Genomic DNA, 21,497 nt, shown 5'->3' with positions numbered 1-21,497 from the left:
TATTGGGTGCAATATAACTCAAGGATCTGATTTCTTTTCTTTTTTAAATAGTGTCTGACTGCAGTGTAAACCCTGACAGATTTTTTTTTTCTTCTTTGTAATATGAATACCTGGATTAAGTTTTGATTGCCTGAGGCATCTATTTCAAAAAGGCATCTGCTTCAAAGATGGCCATCTCCAATAAACACAATGCCTGGACTACATAAATAGCCAGGCTGCCTCCTCCAACGGAGGCTCCTTTGCTATAGAGATGTTGATTGATTTCGATAACTGGCCATTTGGGCTACTTGATTTTTTTCTCTTCCTTCACTTTAAATTCCAGCTGTTGTCCTTTAAATTCACCAATAATGAGTGAACCTGGGAAGCTCTAAGTTTTCATCCCAATAAAAGCAGAACCCCAGGCCCTGCTCTTTCTCTTTCTCTATCTATGACCTCACTCTGTGGCCCTACTGTGTTGTGTAATTTCCAGGCCTTATAAGTAATAAAACTGTGTCTTTTCAAAGTTTCCTAATGGTTATTGCTGAAGAGCTTCTTGAAATCATAGTAAGAACCACAACAGCTGGTCCAGCCACAATATTATTTATTGATAGGCTGAGACCAGTACAAAACACTGACTTATGGCAAATGGTCTTTGCCCTGGTTATTTACATTTCCTGTACACATGTAAATATGCATTCAAATTCCAACAATATCTAGCCCCAAAGTCCTAAGCCTGATAGTAAGTATGGCAGTCTTTTTAAGCAGATTATGCAGTGGCCAGCCGCTTGGACTTTGGAATGAGACTGATTCATTCTGACCCTGTGTCTGTCATTTTTCACTTGTGTGACTTACTTAAAAGACACTTTATTCTTTTCAGATTGACAGTACCTACCTTATAAGGTTATTGGGAGGATCAGGTGAAGTAACACATGAAACACTCAGCACAGCGCTTGGCAAACAATAAATGCTCAATCAAAAGTGCTGTCATCTATATTATATGACCGTTTCTGTGTAGAAGGTGGTCAGACATGGGAGGGGTTAAAGGTGAAGCAACTGTTCCTAAACAGATGAGCATCAGTTGTGCCATGAAGACTATTCTCAGCAATGTGGCAACGTTAGAAGAACCATAGTAGTTTCCTATGGCTGCTGTAACACAGTACAAATGGGGTGGCTTAAATAACATAAATTTATTGTCTCAGAGTTCTATAGGTTTTGAAGTCCAAGATCAAGATGTCAACAGGCTGATTCCTTCTGCTGGCCACGAGGGAGAATCTGCTCCATGCCTCTCTCCTAGCTTCTGGTGCCTTGCTGGCAATCTTTGCCATTCTTAGCATATAGATGCATCATCCAATTACATCATATGGTATTCCTCCTGTTTGTATGTCTGTATATCCAAATTTCCTCTTTCTATAAGAACATCAGTCAATTTGGACTAGGGCCCATCCTAACGACTTCATTTTAACTTGATCATCTCTGCAAAGACTCTATCTCCAATTAAGGTCACATTCTGAGGTACTGGACTTTAAGATTCAAACTTTTTGGGTGGGACACAACTCAACCAAAAACAAGAGCAGATTGGGAAAAATGAGAATAATAATTGGATTTTTAGTGTATGCATTTTAATATAGTTTTTTCTTGAACAACTCAAATATGCAACAGAAAATATGTTATGAACTCTTAAGAATAACACTTGTGCCAAGATGGCATTGCTATGGCAGAAGGAGCCTTTATTTCTTCACAAAAGTAGGGCATCTCTGGGTTTTTCATTCATTCTTCTCAGAGAAATAGTAAACCAAAGGATTCCAATATCATGGTCAGCCCAAATGCCTATTAGATTACCTTTTCACAGGACCATCATCTGGTTATTCATTCAACATGTATTAATCAAGCACTTGGTGCTTAACACCCTGTCTGACCTTAACAGATATGGAGGAAATCTAAAATAAAGTACAGACTGTAAGGAATCTTTTACCTGCCTGTGAAGATATGAATTATGTTTCTTGTTTTGTATGCCTTAAAGGTTTATATGACACGGTCTCCAGTGGGTCCAGAACATGTGCTCTCTAAGGCTGATTTTCAGGAATCCTTGCATGCTATTAAGGAGTGACATAAGGTGTGATCTTGTCATGTCACCAAGGGTGATTTCAATACTAGGTGTCCAGTGGAAATATGCCTGTCATATACCATCATTCTCATGTAAAACAATTCACGTTTTAATTCAAGTGTTATCTCCAAAATTGCAACTATTCTTCCAGATTAAGATTTGACCCTGGTAAGTATGGGTGATAATTCCCCATTCGGTGAATTCCAGAATGAATTCTACACTAAGTAAAAACCATGGAGAAACATGCTGCGAAAGGCAGAGAACACAACCTCCCCATATGCAGAAGTGAATCAAAGTTATCCGTGCACGATGCCAGAGGGGACGGCAGCTTTGGGTGGCAGGTGGCACGCCTCTCTGCCAAGGAGAGGGCGGTGCTCCTGGCAGTTTTTTTAACTGAGGCATGTGACCTACGTAGTGGCATTTCACAGCTGAGAAACCAGCTTGTAATATGCCTTTTGCTTCACTGAGAGGCGGACCACATGTCCACATAGGCTGCAACTCGAGCTGCAAAACATTGCAATATATTTGCCAGTATACTTCTTATAATCAAATATTTGGAAATATAAATGGATAGATTAATGACATTTTGCCAGACACACAAGAAAGGTGGCTTTCTTACAAAAGTGTCGCTTTCTGGCACAAATTTTACAAGGAGGAAGAAAAAGAAGCAGGGGAAAAAATGAGTGGGCAGGCAAAGGTAAAAATAACTCCCTATTTATCAGTCTTTGGAAGAAATTTGCAAAAGAGGGTCTACTCTATTTTGACTAAACTATCAGGTAGAAGACTAATTCAAACTCTGACATTCTCAGAACTTTGACATCTGTGTCTACTTTTCAATCAATTCTTCCACAACCCCCTTTTAGGTGACTTCTACTCCAGACAAATTAAACAGTTCACCATTTCTTGCAGTGTATCAGTTAGCACTTTAGTTTAGAGCCCTTATGTACATGATTTCCTTTATGGGAAATTCTTTTGCCATCTAGATTTTCATTTGCAAGGCTAGCAAGCATCCAAGACATGTTCTAATAACACTTATTCTAAGAGACCTGATGTTCCCACCTAGAAGTAATCTCACCCTCCTTGAACTTCCACACCCTCTCCTCCTCCACACTCATCCACATGGTGAGGCAGCAATAATTATTTCTTTATATCTCCTCTGGATCATAAGCAATGGCAGGAACTACAGGATTTCCATAAAGTCTGGAAACATAGATAATACTATTTTACTGTATAATCATATCTTCTAAATATTCTCATATATCATATTTTTACTTTAAATATAATATCTGTATAATTTCTTATGGATAGTTGCCTATGTTACCATACTTGATTGACATCTGAAATCTGGATTCATTTTTGATGTCTGATGCCTAGCACACTGCTGGGTGATTAGTAGGATCTATATCGGTTGCATACATGAATTAATTGGTTGGCCCATTGATATGAAGATGGGGATTTCCCTTTAAGCCAACATAGAGAGACTAAGAGTGATAGAAAATCAGAGAATAGACAAAGAATATGTGGACATAAAGGTAAATGTCGAGATGATTCACTGGTGATAGCGTGGAAAAGCTGAACTACAGTGAAGGTCCTTCTTGAACGAACTCTGTGTGCAGCCTCAGGCAAGTCACCTAACCTCGAATTTTTGCTTTCAAATCAAAGACTTAGATAAATATTGCCTTCAAAACAATATAATTTTAAATAAATGCTAAGTATAAATGGTTGCCTATAACTCTCTATGAAAAGCAAAGTCCAAGAGGCAGTTGTTAAAAATCAAAATGAGAACCTAACATCAGCGACAGTAGAATACAATACATTCGCAGTTCCACATCGGTTCAGTATAGTGGTCTGGAAGGAGGATATGACAACCCCTTGCAGACCAGAAGACAGACCAGAGTGGTGCAGTGACCTGTCTGGAGTCACAGGGGCAGCTGATGGAGGAAGTGAAAGCCCAGTTCTCTCACTCAGAACACATCCCACTTCATCTGGGCACTAAAGTCTAAGGGAGGACAAAGAGTACCGGACACCAATATTCATAAAAAGGAAGAAAATATAACAACCTGAAAGATTTAATTGATTGTAAATGTAGTGACTTTTCCTCAATTATTAGAAAAGTAAAAGGCTAAATGGCTATTAAGAAGAATTTACCCATGAAACGTAAAATTAATACATATTGTATCTGCTTTATTCTACTACCATAAGAAAGAAGCAAATAGAAAAAAAATTATTTATGAAGAATTTAGTAATACATACACACATACACACAAAGATTTCCAAGGTTGTTGGTTGTTGGAAGTTGAATAATTAGTGTACTATCTTGCTTCATTTACATTTATAGTGCGAGGCAATAAGAATTGATGTGAAGCCTGCAAGCTCTTAAATCATCAAACCCCTTACTAAGGCAGGAAAAAAAAAGAAATCCAAACAAAAGCTTTCCTGACTTACATCAATTAAACAAATAATTATTTAGTGTCAACTTTGTGCAACTTTGTGCATTTCTTCTAAATGCTCAGGGTACATCAGTGAACAAAACAAAACAATGATCCCACTCTTCAAAAATGTACTTCCCATTAGGAGATATATTCTACTGGGCAGAATATTCTAGAAGGTATGCATGTCACCAGAAATTTGATTAATACAATGCTACTACATTCAGCAATTATTTGGGCTGGTTAATGCATATTTTAAAAAGTCACTGAATGTAAGAAATGAATAGTTAAACATCTTTAGTATAATTTTCTAAATATGCACACTTCAAAAGCCATTCTTTGCCTATTTCAGGAACATAGAATATTGCCTTGAGACATATACAAATGACACCAAAGGAAATAATTTATAAACGTATGAGAAAGCATGTGCAATACACCATCATAAAAATTACATTATTAAAAGGGGCTGGCAGATATCTTGCCCTCATTATGGTCCATGAGCATCCATACCACCTGAGAACCTAGCAAAAATTCAGACTCTCAGGTCCTCCCCGGGCCTATGGAATCAGAATCTGTGATTTAACCAGTTTCCCGGGTGATCGGAATGCATTCTCAAGTTTAAAAATTACTGTTCTAGGAGAGCCTAAAAATAATCTCCTAAAAGGGAGAAGATAAGCACTTCAAAAATTAATCACTCACTCAATATTTTTCAATTTTAAGAACTTGTTTCAAGTAAAATTTTACTTTTAAAATGACATATCAAGGAAATTACATGTTAAGGTTTTCTTCAGCATGTGCCAACATAGAATAAAAAATAAAATTTGCCTTTTCACGGTTTCAAATCTGGCATTTCTAGCTGAAAACAAAGGCTAATTCATCCTTCATAGATATCAATGCATATGGCCTCCCCCTATTGTCTGTGATGGAATGACCACCTATATATGCTAAGAGCAGTAAGAGACAGTGGGTGTTTTGGGTGTCTCATCCTCATCAATATCAGTTTCCCAAGTTAAATCATGTTGACCTTTGCTCAAGGAGAAAGAAATAGAGGACATCATTGCATGTACCGAGCTTCCTGGGACACTCAGCAAAACCAGCTACCAGGCTATAAGCAATTGTGGTCTGGAAGGGACATGATGAGAATATCAGGAAAAGTTAGAAAGTTGGTAAAAAGCAAGGTCTCTCTCCATTTGTCGCTGAGCAGTCATTGTACAAACAGATTAATTTTTCTCTAAGGATAAGAAGAGGAGAAATAGGAACAGAGGCTGTTATAAGTTAGAGACAGAGCAGCCCTGCTCAGTGTTGACCGCAGAGGAGAGTATTTCATTCACACACACACACTTTGCCAAACCAGGCAAAATATCCCAGCAAAGCCACATAGCAGAGCCCAAAATGCACTGGAGAAGGAAAAGACAGCAATGGGTAGAGCCAGAGGACAGACTTTTTCACTAATTTAAGGAGCATAATTCTCTTCTAGGACATGATCAATGCTCAAGGATTATTCGGTACACATCAAATACATAGGATTTTTTTTTTTCTATCTTTACTATATTCAACTATGGGTTTAGAATAACCTTAACAACCCCCACCACCACCTTTCACAGTTAAAAAAAAACTCTCAGCTTGTCATGACCATAATAACATACAAAAACTTCAGCAGGGATCTGTACCTACAGTGGGGTAACTTGCATTTTCATATATATTAATATCCTGTCTCTTCCTAAAATAAAGTTGAGAAATTTTACAATTATTGAAAAGTATGAAATAATGCTGTTGAAGTGGGGTGGAAGAAGCTAACACCTACACATATAATCTAAACATTTTCTATGATTGAGCATTAAATTTAGTTTGAGCTTCCTAGTAGGCAAAGAGGAAAACGTAAGACACAATACTCTCAGTACCTATTAAGATGAAACATGTAGCCCAGGCACTGTGGCTCAGTGGTTGAGTGTCAACCCATGCACCAAGAGGTCACAGGTTTGATTCCCATTCGGGAAACATACCCAAGTTTTGAGCCCAATCCCCAGTGGGGGGCATGCAAGAGGTGGCCTATCAAGTGTTCTCTCTCATCAATGTTTCTAACTTTCTCTCTCTTCCACTCCTCTCTCTCTCTCTCTAAAAATCAATAAAGAAAAAAAAAAAAGGTGAAACATATAAATTCTTTAATAAAGATAAATGATTTTATGGTATCAAAATCTAAAGAGGTCCTAGTCAGTTTGGCTCAGCAGTTGAGTGTCAGCCCACAGACCAATGAGTCACAGGTTCAATTCCAGCCAAGGAATTGTGGTTTGTCCCCAACCTTGGTCAGGGTCGTGCAGAAGGCAACCAGTTGATGTGTCCCTCTCACATTTATGTTTCTCTCTCTCTCTCCTTTTCTCTCCCTGTCTCTCCCTCTATCTCTATCTGAAGATAAATAGAAAAATGTCCTCAGGTGAGGATAAAAAAAAAAATCTATAGAGAACTTTTAACAATGGACTTTATACAAGGGGCATCGAACAACATAATAGGCATGAATTTAACAAAAATTGGTAAAAATTATAAAACGTTATTTACATTTTCAATTTTTTCTCTGACCTTTAAGAAATAAAAAAGACAATATTAAAGTGCAATTTAGAAAAGGCAAGTCTTCAAAAAGAAAAAAATAATCAGGCCCGTAGTATTATGAAAACTTAATGTTATGCTAACTGGTTGATAATGATCTCTTAGATGATATTTTTAAATATCAATTCCCTCATCAGGCCTTGTGACAAAAGCTGGACAAACTATAATTTAGGATATGATGTCTTGTGAGCACCTGGTATTCTATGTAATTAACCAAAGAAAGATACTGGTGTTTTGGACGTCAGGCCGGCAGGTGGCCAAGTGAATGAACTGTGAAAGCTAAGACTTCTCATTTGTGTTGGGGCCATACATCACTGGAGAAAATATCAAAATAATATGAACAGACATTAGTAGAAATTGCATGGTTTCCGATCTCATTTGGGCCCTCTGAAAATTTGCTCTATTTGTGTTTGACCTGCTTCCTTTCCCTTTCCATCCCCCTCATTTCTTGAGAAAACAAAGGCTACCAAATGCTATTTTCAAGCCTTTCTCCTCTTCCCCAAAGTCATCACCACCCAAAGGAAAGCCTTCTCCTATTCAAGCATGGTCCTTTCTTTTCATGCCCTCTGCTCTCCCTTGGCAATCTCGTCTACGCGTGGTTTTACCTGCAGCTATTTGCTGAGAAGAATCTCAGGTTGACCGATGAGATTTCTTTCTTTCTATATCTTTGACCGATGAGATTTCTCAATGTCATTGTCCCATTGGTACCTCAAATTCAACCAGTCTAAAATTCATATTTCCCCAATCTGTGCGTCCTCTTTTGTAGAAAACAGGGAGTCATTCTTGACTTCTCTTTCTTTTTGATTCTTATAAGCAGTCAGTCACTAAATCTTAATCTCCCTCCTAAATGGCTGTCAATTCTCTCCTTTCCAGCCCCATTGACTCTTCTTTTAGTAAAACTCTCATCGTCTCTTGACTAAATTGAGTATTAAATTGACCTTTACTCCACCACTCCCACAACCATCAGTGGCCTGGCAACTTGTGTTTTAGTTTCCAATCTGACTCCTTTTATTAATCTATCCTCTCCAAAGTTTTCTAAGACCCATTTCCAAAATGTAAATCTATTGCATTTCTTCACTATTTAAAACTCTTCTCTGGCTCACAATGCTTATAAAATAGAATCTAAATCCCTTGGCTTGACAGATTGCCCCTCAGTGACCTAGGCCTCCTCCCTCTTCAGCCTAATCCTTCCCCTGTCTTGTCCCTGAACATACATTTCAGAATTAGTGCTGTATTAAGAGTTTCTTGAACACTCTTTGTTTTTTATGTCAGGACTTTCACACACATTCATTCCTCTGTGTCCTCCTCTTATTCCTCTAACGGTGTGAACTTCAAATGTCACCTCCTTTCAGAGGCTTCTATGAATTTTCATTACTTCTTTTCTTGTCTCAGGGAGAGCTTGTCATATTTCTCTCTGTCACCTCTCTAAGTCATACCTGTTCCTATGATTACATTTATCAAACTGACCGATTATCATTACACAGTGAACTTCTTGACAGAGGGATTATAGTTCATCTACCTCTGGTCATCAATAATCACAGCAGAGGGTCTGGCTCAGAGAAGGTGCTCACTAAACATTTGTTTATTAAGATAGAGATCTGAACGTACTTTCTTCCTTACCAACAGAGGTATACCTGTTGACCAACAAGTGAAGATATAATAGTATATTTATTCAGGAAAAGATTATATCATTTGTTTATGGTTGTTTCCACTGTTTCAATATCTTCATATTACCTTTAAAATTCTATCGTAAGCAATTTCTCCTTTTGAACATACTCCAGCAATTTGTTTATTGATCTTTTTTGTTGCTCTCCTTATAAAATACAAATTAAAAATGTGTCGGGACACCAGAGAGAACCGAGGAAGCTGCCTCAGCGTCCAGCAGTAACTGTAGAGTAAGCGTCCAGCCAGAGGACTTTCACTTCGGACCACGTGCTGTGGGTGCAATTGCTATGAAAAGAGAGAATGGGGGTCCAAACGTGCTGTTCAAATGAGCAAATATGCAAGACATACATCTTCTCTTTTCATTTGCACACCTTGCCCCAGGACATTTCTGTATTTATTTCACACGGGCTTACCTAGACTGAGGACATCTTCTAAATTAAGGTTAGAATAGCCCAACAATGATAATAACATCTTACATGTATCTAGTTTTATACACAGTTCCATCTCATCTCCTCTTTATAACAACGTAAGGGATTGTTTTTGTATATTTTACCCCGACGTCTCTCTCAGTATGGCTAATTTCATTAACCCTTTGGGCCAGTCTTATCCCTGACCCCTGGAATTCAACTTTAGTCATTCTTTCCTAATGTTTTATTCTTATCCACTGCACAGCACCCCTGGCTGGATAAACGAAGCCACCGAGCTGTTTGAGCAAATGTGCTGTGCTGCTCCTGACCACAGCCCTCTCAGGCATGAGATTCTTTCCTCCGTTAACAAAAAAAAAAAAAAAATGCTCTTTTCTGGTCTTTATTTTTTTGCACTCAAGGGGCTGAGAAAAAAATAGGGAACTTGTAATCTTCTCAACTAGAGTTTTATGTAGAGTAGCAACTTTAAGTCATTTTTAAGTTGGAAGTTCATTTTCTCAGAAAAATAAGCTTTATTACAACATGGTAGCAACCATAAATATGGGGTCAGAGTTGCTCAGATCCACAGGAGAAATTAGATCAAGGGAGAAAATGGCTTGATCTAGACTTTCCAGGGAAGTGTGGGAAGCAGGTAAGTTGGGAGCAAGAGAAGTGGAAGAAAAGAAGCTGCTACTGTGCAGAGGCTTTCTAGTGTTTACGAGTCCAAAGATGGGACCGTTTCTGATGTTGTCAAGATGCCAGGCCGTGGTCATAGTGGGTGGGCTGCTAAAGAGGAGGCGAAGGACGCAGGGTTGAGATGAATGAACTGTGAGCATAGGTATCCACGGGTCACGCACATGAATGTTACAATCGCCCCAATGTATACGGCCAGAGTCAACACTGAAAGGAAGACCACCAGCAATAAGAATGCATTTTCAGTGACAGAACAGTTTCTTAGAAGCTGCTAAATGACAGCAGCAAAGTTGGGAAGAATATAACTGGGTTGGATTATAAAACCTCACAGGAAAGAGGAATGTGTGAGGGTGGGTCATGTGACTTAAAAACAAACAAACCTTGATTGAAGAAAGTATCTCACAGGGAAGTTGTATTAGTCCTGCCTTTGATACTAACATACCAACAAATTTTATGGTCTTGGCAAGTCATTTTTATTTCCCTGGGCCTTTGTTCTCTCATTTGGAACATGAGAGATCTTTCTAAAAGCTATGGTAAATGCTGAGCTTTTATTTTAAGGATGAATTTCATTTTTATCTTATGTTACTAGGTTCTAGGGTAAATAACCTATACCTGATTAATAAATTTCATGCATTTGCTCAATATTCATCAGTTAAGGGCTACTATCTTAAGAATTTATCTCTTTGATGACCGCTTAGCAAGAACAGATGAAAGCTAGTTATACATGCCTTCTCCTTGTTCTCTGAAACACCGATGTTAGGTAAATCATATGGTAACAATTATTATTTACATTTTACAATAAAACTGAGATGAAAATAAGTATTTCCCATAGTCTTTGGTGCATTTATCTTTAAAAGGAGATTAAATGTTTTTTTTGTAACCCATGAATCCAGAACTACCTGTATACTTCTATGTCTCCTCCAACAGACTATGGGACTCCTGAGGATAATAACAATAAGAGTACTACTATTGCTAATAGTTATTGTTCCTTTCATTTATGTGTTCATAGCACCATAATAGACATATGTGTTTATTAAGTGGCCATGTCTTCGTTAAAAGCAAAATAAATTACTTGGTGATAAAGAACTGCTCCCTCAAAATGTCTTGTGTTTCAATTGACAGTGAAGTCTATTATCTGAAGCTTTTAAATAATTGCTTTGAATCTACAGTTGGTTGGCCATAAAGTGACTAAAATAGATAATCTTAAATCAATGAGGATTTTCGATCACCAAGTTTCTGCTTGATCCAGTAAGTTCTCTTTCTAAAAACATCAGTGCTATACTTGGTACCACGGTGTCTTAAGTTTAAGAAAAAAAACTTCACATGAGACTGAAGAAAATTAAAATTACATTTTTTTCATGTAAATTAATATTTAAAATGTTGTGGGCATTCATAGAAAACAATTAGGCATTAAAAAAATAAGAACTGGCACACATAAATTACATGAATACTTCTATATAGATTTAAAATCTAACGGTCGCTCTTTGATGGATAAGACAGCACATCATTTTGACAAGTCTTCATGTCTCAGCTTGACTCTGGTTTTCAACTACAGCTTCCCTGAAAACTGACAACCATGTCCTGCTGAGATATTGCTTCCAATCTCATATCAGAACAGTGTGCACTGAGTTGTTTTTTTTGCAGTGGTCGTAAGGTGCTCATTAAACTGCCTATGGTTTTCCAACCTCTGTGGTCTCACTAAAGGGCATGCTGGAAACATGGTTTCTGGAAAATCTCTTTATGATGACACCAACCCAGCCACTGTCTAGAAAGTTAGTAAAAAGCCATATAACAGTCATTGTATATTGGCTCCATAGATCACTAGGATAAAAATTGTAGTGTCTAAAGAGGACTGGCAACTGGCAAGCCACATGATAGAAACATAAAATAGAAGCTGCCACCACCATCTACCCTATGCAGGCCAGCTCTTTATAAATTTTTTTTCTAAGGCAACTGAAGTCACGGAGTGATTGATGGTTGGGCAGAAAAATTAAAAGGAGTTTAAGCTTTCTGAAAATAATAAAGTTCTTCTTCTTCTCACCTTTGCATTTCACCTTAACACTTTGCACAAAGTAGCTCTTCACTAAATACTGATTACATGATTTAGAAAATTAATTTAATAAGTGTAACCAATATAGGACAAAATAAATATAAAAACTCAAACATATGGCAATTTGGGGCCATTTGTGGTAGAAATAAATGGTTATATTTTTCTACTAGCTTCAAGATTACCACTGTATTCTAGCACATGGAAAAATTTATATCTATACTGAGTACTTTGTATATTCCAGAAAAGTAGCTATTAAATTAAGCAATTGCTTTAAAAGAAGTTCGGAAACCATATAACACAGTTTGAAACAATCACCTTGTGAAATGTTTAAAATGTGAAAGGTTGGAGTTTAAAGAGGTCAGCTCTCAAGTTCCCAGGGAAATCAGCTGGGGAATCAAGGTTCTGGGTAAACAAGGATTATTTGGATATGAACACTTTTTTGTTTTAGTCACAAATAGAGAATCTCGCAACTGTCTCTGGCTTTTCTTTTGTTCAAACACCCACTCTTACTAATAATGTATGTGCTCTTAGACAAAGTTCACATCAAATTTAACATATCAAATCTAAACCAATGCTGTTTAAACCTAAAAGATCAAGGTTTGGAAACCTACTTATCACAGATGTATTAACTGCACCAAAATCCTTCTAGTCCTCCAGAACTGCAAAACTGAAGGTAGCTTTGACCCCTTCTTGTCCCTAACTCTTTGCTACAACAAATTCTCCCATAAAGTATTCCTTTGGAACACCTTTTATTCTTCCCAAATATTTTAATAACCCAGTACCTAGAGTTCTACAATAATTAGCCTTTTCAAAGTTAGTTTTTCCCCTCCCCATCTAATGTATCTCCCGTACACATTTCAGTTAGGACTCACATTCTTCTAATTATCTTTGCATCACATCAAACTCTGCTGGGACATTTCTTTCTTTCTTTCTTTCTTTCTTTCTTTCTTTCTTTCTTTCTTTCTTTCTTTCTTTCTTCCTTCCTTCCTTCCTTCCTTCCTTCCTTCCTTTCTTTCTTTCTCTTTTTATCCTCACCCAAGGACATTTTTTTCGATATTTTGTTCAGATAGAGTGGGAGGGAGAGAGGAAGAGAGAGAGAGAAACATCGACGTGAAAGGGACACATCGAGTGGCCGCCACCCACATGACCTGACCAGGGCCGGGGACAAACTGCAGCCGAAGTACATGCCCTTAGCGGAAACCGAACCCGGGTCTCTGTGGACCGCAGGCCAACGCTCTAACCGCTGAGCCAAACGGGCCAGGGCAGGACGTATCTTTCTTGAAACTAAAACTCTTTGGCACAAGATTTAAGATTCTCCATTATTGGTTCTTAATATCAATAAAGAGTCCCAAAACCACATGATAAGAACTCACATTTGAGTTGATATCTTTATTATTGGTTCCTGGCCTACACTCTCCACTCTGGCCAAGCAGACATGCCTTTTTAATCCCCAGTGGGGACATTCTTACTATAGTTTCTAACTTTTACAAATGCCATAGTCAAAAACAATAATAAAAATTCCCTTTTTTCTAGCTAAATATGCTCAGCAATATTTTTTAGTGTTTTCTAAATTATATAAAGTCCTGTTTTTAAATGTCTAGACTGTAATGATGTGTTTGTACTTGTTTTACCTGTGTCCAAACGATATTCCCTTTAGAATATAAAGTACTTAGTAACTGAGACCACGTTTTTAAATTTCTTATATACCTTGTTTGGTATAGCAAATTTTTATTTAGAGTTGGATATCTCGTATGATAGTTCTTCATTTAAACTACTTTGTTTATTTATATAAAAAGAGCTACAATGTGTAATGGACAATCACACTGTCAAGGGAATTCATAAAAGGCTGAGTGACCACCAGAGTTAGCCAGGGAGTCTGCTGGTGATGGGTTTGGGACTATATACTTGACCCTCTCTTACTCAGTTTTAATGTATATAACTAAATCCTGAGAACACAAAGCTGGAATGTTAAGGTAAATTAAATAATCAAAATCCCAGAACTTACTAATGGGCATATTTAAACTAATAAGTTTATATTTAAAAGGAAACAAAAAACAAAGTCCTTCTCTTAGATAATGATAATAATAATAATGATAATAATTGCTCAAACATAAAAAGAAGGAGATATGACCTAGTATCTACACATACTTTTAAAAGAACTTTTGGATAATCATTGAGTTAAGATCTACTTGAGTTATCTGCCCTGGCTGGTTTGGCTCGGCAGTTAGAGCATTGGCCTGCAGTCCAGAGAGTTATCTATGAAGAGGAAGAAACTAAAAACTGAAATACAGGGGTGAAGGAACTGGGGAGGCATGGCATAAAAGAGAGAGGGTACATTGATGCAAATATCTCATAGAAGAGGAATGAATCCCAGTAGATGATGGAGAATTGGTCAAAATTTCCAGAGAGATAGGTCATTTTATAGTAAAACTGACTAATAGGTGAAATTCTGCTTCTGAAGTTAAGTTCTATATTCTCACCCTCTCATTAGAAACCCTAATCACAATTTAGAAACTTAGAGAAAATGGGAACAACTTCTGGGCAAAGATGTAATAGTGGTGTTTTAAGCATCTTTAATTGATTGACCTAAATAACCTTTCAAGACACTCCAATTTCTTATTTTGTGATAAAATGCAGCAATTTATTAAGATAAGAAACGGGTTTGAACCAAGCTAAGAAAGTTACTGGTGCATAGATAAGAAATATATTTATTAGAAATAGAAATCTTATATGTAATTGCATTAACTAAAGTAACAGTTAACTGATGTATTTATGACTTGGGAGGATTTTCCTCTGATGCCATTAGACATTTTAAGTAAATTTTACATCAAATAGAAAAAAAAGCTTTTGAGAAGAAAATGATTGGATTTTGAAAAGAAGCCCCAAAAATCTATTTCATATAAAATATAAGCAAATGTCAAAAAGAGGTACACCACAATGAAAACATAATTGTAAAAGGGGGGCACCTTAGAGTGGACATTTTCAAAAGGAAAGTAACATCACTTATCACATCAATACTCATCTGACACTATGAGACTAAATACGAAGAGAGAAAATCTTAAAATAAATGAAAATGTACCCAATCCAAAAAAAATTTTTTTTGAAGCTACAAACTCAAAAGATATATTTTATTGGACTTGAATTTAATCAACTAGAATTCTTTTTAGTATTATTTTTATAATCTTTCAGAATGATAAATTTGATGTTTAATAGGGAATGTGCATTTCACCAGAAGGATGGAATACAATGTCCTTGGCCAAGACGTTCTTCACAGAAGGAGGCAATTTTTGTAATATATGTTTAGCATATTTAAAGATACACATTCCAGGTAAGCAGCTTGCTCCAAAGTGCATTGAATTTTTACTTGTGGATAAAACTCTGTTACTTCAGTACCCCCCTCCCCCCCTCCCATGGCAGATCCTCTTTCAATATCCCCTGAGGAACCAATCTGAAAACTTTCTGGAGAGCCTATTGCAGGTAACTTTTATGTCAGGTCAGCTGACAGTTGTCATGACCAGAGGACAAGTGTGGCACAAATGGCATGATAGAAAATTTAAAAGTACACAAAAAAGACAACTGAATTCTAGCTGGTGAAAGAAGCAAAACCAGAAAATACCTCTAAGTTCAATGTGGACATAAAATGAAATAAAGGGATATGAAAACAACTGGGGCATTCAAAGAATAGGGTGTTCCATCTATGATTTTAAAGCTATCAAAGTTAACCATAGAAATGAAGTACACTAGTCTAGTGTACACTTAGTTTTTTTTATATTAACTGTTCTAGGCTAACCTCTAATAAAAGAAATTGTGATGGTAAATTTCACAATGTTTGTTTGGTTGGTTGGTTTTGTAAATTAGAGAATGGCTGATTTGGAAAGGAGAGGTGAAGGTCACTGGAGTTTCCAGAATTTCTAAGATCTAAATTGCTAATATCCGGACAAACTGACTTCCTTCCTGAATAGAGCCCAAATGGCAGAAACAACACTGATATGTGGTCTTAGCTGTTTTCTGACAAGGAACTGTCACCAGTAGGGGACCCCATCAGTCTGAAAGCAGGAAAATGACTAAATGATACAAGAATGTGCCTGCAGGCCAGTCTACCATGAGTCCCAGAGAGGCAGGAGGGCAGAGCCTGGGGGAAAACAAATTTTCAGTTGGAGCTTATACAGAGGAGGCTGTGATACTCCTTTGCAAATAGAAAAAAAAAAAAAAGCAATAAGATATCATATATAAAAGGTAATGCAAATGGCATAACCTCTTGGCTATAAAATAGACACCAAAGTGATCTCTATGTTCTATGAACACAATCTAGTCTGGAATCAACTACTATAATAGTATGGAGACATTATCTCTGCCACACAACACCAGTCAGAAGGCAAAATAGAAACAAAGTCCAAACTAATGCAAAGGTGAAATTTTAGCATGTGCCTTTGCTCAACAGAATTGGCAAACACAAGTCCAATGAATTTTTCAAAAACATTCTAGTTGTCAGAAAGCAATCCACTATTAGCAATTATTTTTAGTAAAGTGATGCAATTGGAAAACAGGTTGAAAAAACGAAGAGCCTTTTCTCAACCTCTCTTCACCCCCCAAAAATGAGATTGTAACAAAATATGAAAAATAAAACTACTGAATAAAAATGAGGAAGTAGTACTTCTTCTTGAAGGAGGGATTTACACTTCTAATACCTATAATCAATTACCTAGCTCAATGAAGGGAGAATTATTAAATATTTAATTAAACCACATTCAACCTAGATTTTGCCATTCCCTTAGAGATCTCTTTAATGCTGATAATTAACTATTTTTAACTTGTGCTTTCAAGATGTTTTATCTAAGCACTAGAGGAAAACTATATTAAACATTAAAATGTAAGAAATTAACATTAAACATTAAAATATAAGGGATTATTATTGAACTTAAATTTGCATCTTGAAAAAGTTATGAGATTTTTGTTGATAAAGAGGTATGCAGTTCACTATTAAAAATCAAGATTCAGAAACATGAGTCAGTTGTTAGAAGTCACAATGTTGTAGGAAAAAGTTTTTTCTTTTCTAAAGCAAAGTCTGAAATTATAAGGTATAATTCCACATTTTTTAAAATGTTTGTCATAAAAACTCTGCTCCTTTTATAAAGTAAAACATCATTTTCCATTAACAATAACCATATAATCATAACCACTTCAGCAGATGTGATTCTTAATTTCTATCATCAGACTTCACACTAGCAACTGAATATTGCATGACTGTTAAAAGAATATGAAGTCATGCGGGTGGCCTTTCTTTTAACATTTTTATATTAAGAAATATGAATGCAGCAATACCCTCAAGATTCCCTTCATATACCAGCATATACAGGTAAATTGTCTGGGACATTAATATATAACCATGGTCTCATTTTCTTCATACACCTAACAAAAGAGTTAAGAGCTGATGACTCTAAAATTTTATGTTATCAAAAAAAAGTGGATATAGGCTAAGATGAAGAGAGTAAAGAAAATCTTTATATAAATAAGTTTTTGAGAATTCATGTCTGTAGGACTTTATAAATATCCAAGTTTTAACTTCAGGTAATTCTATTTTATTTTTTAAGCCATTTTAACCCTGATATCTACTATCTTTTTATTCATAATTTATAATTGGTCTAATTTTAAATATCAGTGAGCAGCCATGTGTTAAAAGAAAAAGACTACAAACTAAAACTCAAAACCAAGAGGTGATCAGTGTTATTTCTCATAAAACACATGAACAGTTTTAACATATGTAGTAGGAAGAAAATAAATAAATAATTTAAATTATTTAACTTTCTTTTATACCTAAGGGACCCCAGAAGGTAAAATATAGTGTCTGATATGCTGGGGGAGATGACTGCATTAATCCAGCATTCACGGGTAAGTCTTGCGTGTATAGGCAGGGGCACATAAGGACAAAAAAGCACCTCATACTGTTCAAGACAAAATAAAGCATTTAGTACCAATTTAGGGGACAATGAATTTTTTTGTCTAATTGCTCACATTGGATTTTTCTATTTAGCTTGAAAAAGCGGAGCCAGTCGCTTAAGAGTGTGATGCCACCTTGGGCAAATAAGACTTCCAAACACAAACTCAGAAAATGAGGACTCACAGCATGTGAGTCCCAAATCTATGGTTGAACACTGTTCATGCAGAGTTTGGCATTTTTCAGGGTCCTACTATCCACCAAAACACGACGAGGTATAGTTTTCCTACATTATAATTATACCAGATTAGGGCAATGTTTGGGTGGGCCTGTGCAGAGAAGGGTAAAACCTGTTCCCCACAGAGTTAAAAAATAATAATAATTACTATCATGGAAGATACTATGATCCCAAACACACATCATGCAACGCTCTGGTTTTCTCGGTACCTTTTTTCCCCAAATGCAATGCCTACCTTCTGTGTGGACTGCAGAGACATAGGTCCAATTGTAACGCTTGACTATATCAAGCATCGCCCTTGCCTGCAAAGTGTCAGAAGGGACCACCCTCAGGAAGTATTTGTACAAAGTTTTGTCACTCAGGTCGATACTTGTGGCGGAATATGCGATCTGGGGGATGTCGAAGAGCTGGAGCAGGTTCTGCACTTGAATGGCTACGGAGCTGGAGCCCGGACCGATCACGCCCGCAATGGGCTTCTTAGTCCTGCCTGGGGGGAGGGACTGCCCGTCAGGCACGCACCGGTTGAGTCCATCCTTCTCATCTCTAATGGATATCAGAGAGTCCCTGATGAACTCAATGCTCTGCTCCAGAGCCACGGAGGAGTGCCAGCAGGAGTCCCGGATCTCACTGCCCAGGGTGATGTTGGGCAGGAGGACCGGGTCCGCGTTGATCTTATCCAACGTGTGGAACATGGCCTCCACCCTCTGGATGCCATACTGCTCCCTGATCTCCCCACACTTCCTCTCGGGCACCTTGTCGGCCGGAGGCTGGTGGTGGACTGAGAAGAGGGCCCCAATGATGACATCTCCGTCCATTCTGGCCACCGAGCGCTGAGATGAGGCTCCAGCCAGCAACACTTTCCTGCCAGGGCTTCTGGGGAGAAGAGACATCTCCATAAAGATCGCTGGGAAGAAAACCAACAGGAGCCGGACCATTGTGATGGGGAGGCGGTCCACAGCTGACCAGCCACGTCCCCACGCTGGTCCCGGCTGCCAGCTCGGGGCGCGCACCGCGGGACGCCCCACGCCTGCCTCTCCCGGCTGGGTCCCGCTCGCCAGCGCCGCTCTTCAAATGTTTTCGCCGCCTGCACTACCGACACCTTCCCCTCCGTCTCCTGCTCCTGATCCTCCACAACCACCTCCACTCCCAGGAGGCGTTTCCAGGAGGCTTCGAGTCCCCTTTCTTCACCTGTGCACCGAGGTAAACTGATCAAGGCTACAGCGGACGTCGTGTGGCAGCGGTGAGCTGGACGCTGCCTACAAGAGAAAAAGAAAATCAAAGCTCCGTCATCACATGTGTCAAAACCCAGGGGTCAGTGATGTGAATAGTTGCCGGGTCCAATTCATTTCAGCTATATCACGATATCGGCTCGAGGGACAGCTTGGGAGGCAGCTCTGTTCCAGGCAGAAGTGATGTGTTCCGTCCCCAGTGCCCTCATCTGTCCTGAGAGGCGCAGAGCCACACCGACCTGCCCCCTCTTCCAGCCACAAGTCTCTTCCCGGTCCTCAAACACCTACTATGCTTACTGATTTGAGGGAGATGGAGGCAGGGGGGTGGTCGGAGGATGAGCTAGATTTTTCACTCTAAGGGAACTTTCAGGATTTAAAAAGATCAACTTTTTTTTCAGAAGAAATTTGGAAACTTTCATTATGAAGGTGAAGCGCTACTTCAACATGAACGCCAACAAGTAATGCACATTTAACTCTAGTATGAGGGGTTGAAGAGACACTAACGTGCCATACAAGTAGTAAATATAAATGTGCCAGCTTGAGGAAATCCATATTAGTTACTAAGGCAATGCCTGGTAAAGTCTCCGCACGTCGGAGTTTGGTACACATCCCCCGCCCCCAAGAAGTCAGGCTTACAGTAGATGTTCAGGGAGAAAGGGTGTACATAAGGTAAACTGTTTTCTGCCATGGGGGATGGAGGGGGGCGGAGGGGGCCCTGCACTCGCCTAAATGGGCACCTTCGGCTATGCATAGTTGCTAGAAAGGGAACGGAGCTTCCCGGTTGCTCTCGAGCCTGAAGCCCAGCCCTGCCGCGTTCAGCACCCTGGACAGCGCTCGGTTCAGGTACCCAGACATTCCCCAGGCAGAGCCCGGAGCTTGATGCTTTGACCAACGAGTTACGATTCTGTGACAGCCCAAACCCCCCGCCCCAGACTTCGCTCTTTCAACCCGCCCCCCACCATCACTGCATTCTTCACCCAGGCACACACGCACACACATAAACACACCTCCCCTCGCCTCCTCACCACCCTTCAATCCTCGTTCTCTTCCTTTAGCAATCAGTTCTCTCGCAAGTATATTCAAACCCGACCGCTTCTGGGGACAGAGGCGCCAAATTCCAGCCGCCCGCGGGGCTGAAGTTGGCTCCCTCTCTCGTCCCTGCTCGGCTTCCTTTCTCAAGGTGAGAGTCGGAGAAGAAAGGAGCTACAGAAGCGTGTGGGGTGAGGCGGGCTAAAGGAGGAAGACAACCCGGGCATCCATGGATTCCGACGCTTCCAGGGATGCAAGGCTAAAAAAATAAATAAATAAGCGAGGATGCCCCTGGGACCAAGAGGAAAATCCCATAGATTGGGATTGTCTGCCACTAGAGGTGGGTTTCTCCACCGGGAGGTTTCTGCTCACCTGAGTATGCTTGGAGAATTTGGACTTGAGACGTACCTGAGTCCGGGTACACAGCGCTGTGGTCCCCAGACCGGAGGACCGCAGCCACGCTCGGTTAGCAGACGCCTCAGCTCTAATCCAGACGGTGCACGGATGCGATCTGGGCTGTACACTAGTGCCCTCTTTCTTCAGCACTATTTTACCGCAAGGAAAAAAGAAGGAGGGGGGAGGAAAAAAATAAAAAAAAACAGGTCACCCAAGGCTTGTCTATAATCTCATGCATAAAAACAGTCATCTCATGAAGGGGGTGGGTAAACTAGGGAGAAGAGGGGAGTATTAATTCATTTACTGCAACAGGATTCTTAAACAGCTGCCAGGTATATGAACAGTCCGATCTGGGGAAAGCAGTAGGGAGCCGCATAGGCTGCTGTAGGTGGATATTCCTCCTATGTATTTCAAGGACCCAAATGCGCTTTCTCTCCCAGAAGTAAAGCCCCTTCATAGGGAAGCAGAGTAAATACATGTGGAGACTTCCAGAAAAAGATTCTATTAGTAGGTTTCAAGGGAGAGGGAGAGAGGCAGCATGAGGTGGGAGTAAGGGGCGAAGGGAGTGCACACAGTGATCAAGGTAAGCCAAATGAAGAGAGGCAACCCGTGGCCACATTTTCCAGGTCAAGATGTAACTAAATTGAGAATGAGAGTCAGGTCACATGAAAACACTGGAGCAAAAAACACTTATCCAAATTCCTCCCAGGCTGCCATCACCCTCCCGACAGGTCTACAGTGTTGC

General features: G+C 39.0%; 1 protein-coding gene across 2 annotated transcripts in view; it reads right to left on the bottom strand.

Annotated features, from left to right (window-relative positions):
• The window catches only part of GRM1 (glutamate metabotropic receptor 1), a 340,463-nt gene extending 319,621 nt beyond the window's left edge, over positions 1-20,842 (bottom strand). Inside the window, exons 1-2 of one of the 2 annotated variants that reach the window (XM_036248395.1) lie at positions 20,729-20,842; positions 18,334-19,350 (exon numbers count right to left, since the gene is read on the bottom strand). In XM_036248395.1, coding sequence (XP_036104288.1) covers positions 18,334-19,033 — 700 coding nt within the window. In that variant the 5' untranslated portion in view covers positions 19,034-19,350; positions 20,729-20,842. Of the gene's footprint in view, positions 1-18,333; positions 19,355-20,728 lie in introns of both variants that reach the window. The other variant, XM_036248394.1, reaches the window with a different exon arrangement.
• Positions 20,843-21,497: the final 655 nt, after the last annotated feature.

Source organism: Molossus molossus, unplaced genomic scaffold, assembly GCF_014108415.1.
Source record: "Molossus molossus isolate mMolMol1 unplaced genomic scaffold, mMolMol1.p scaffold_m16_p_8, whole genome shotgun sequence".
Classification (NCBI taxonomy): domain Eukaryota; kingdom Metazoa; phylum Chordata; class Mammalia; order Chiroptera; family Molossidae; genus Molossus; species Molossus molossus.
The sequence above is the reverse complement of the archived record's forward strand: the minus strand, read 5'-3'. Positions and strand labels throughout refer to the sequence as shown.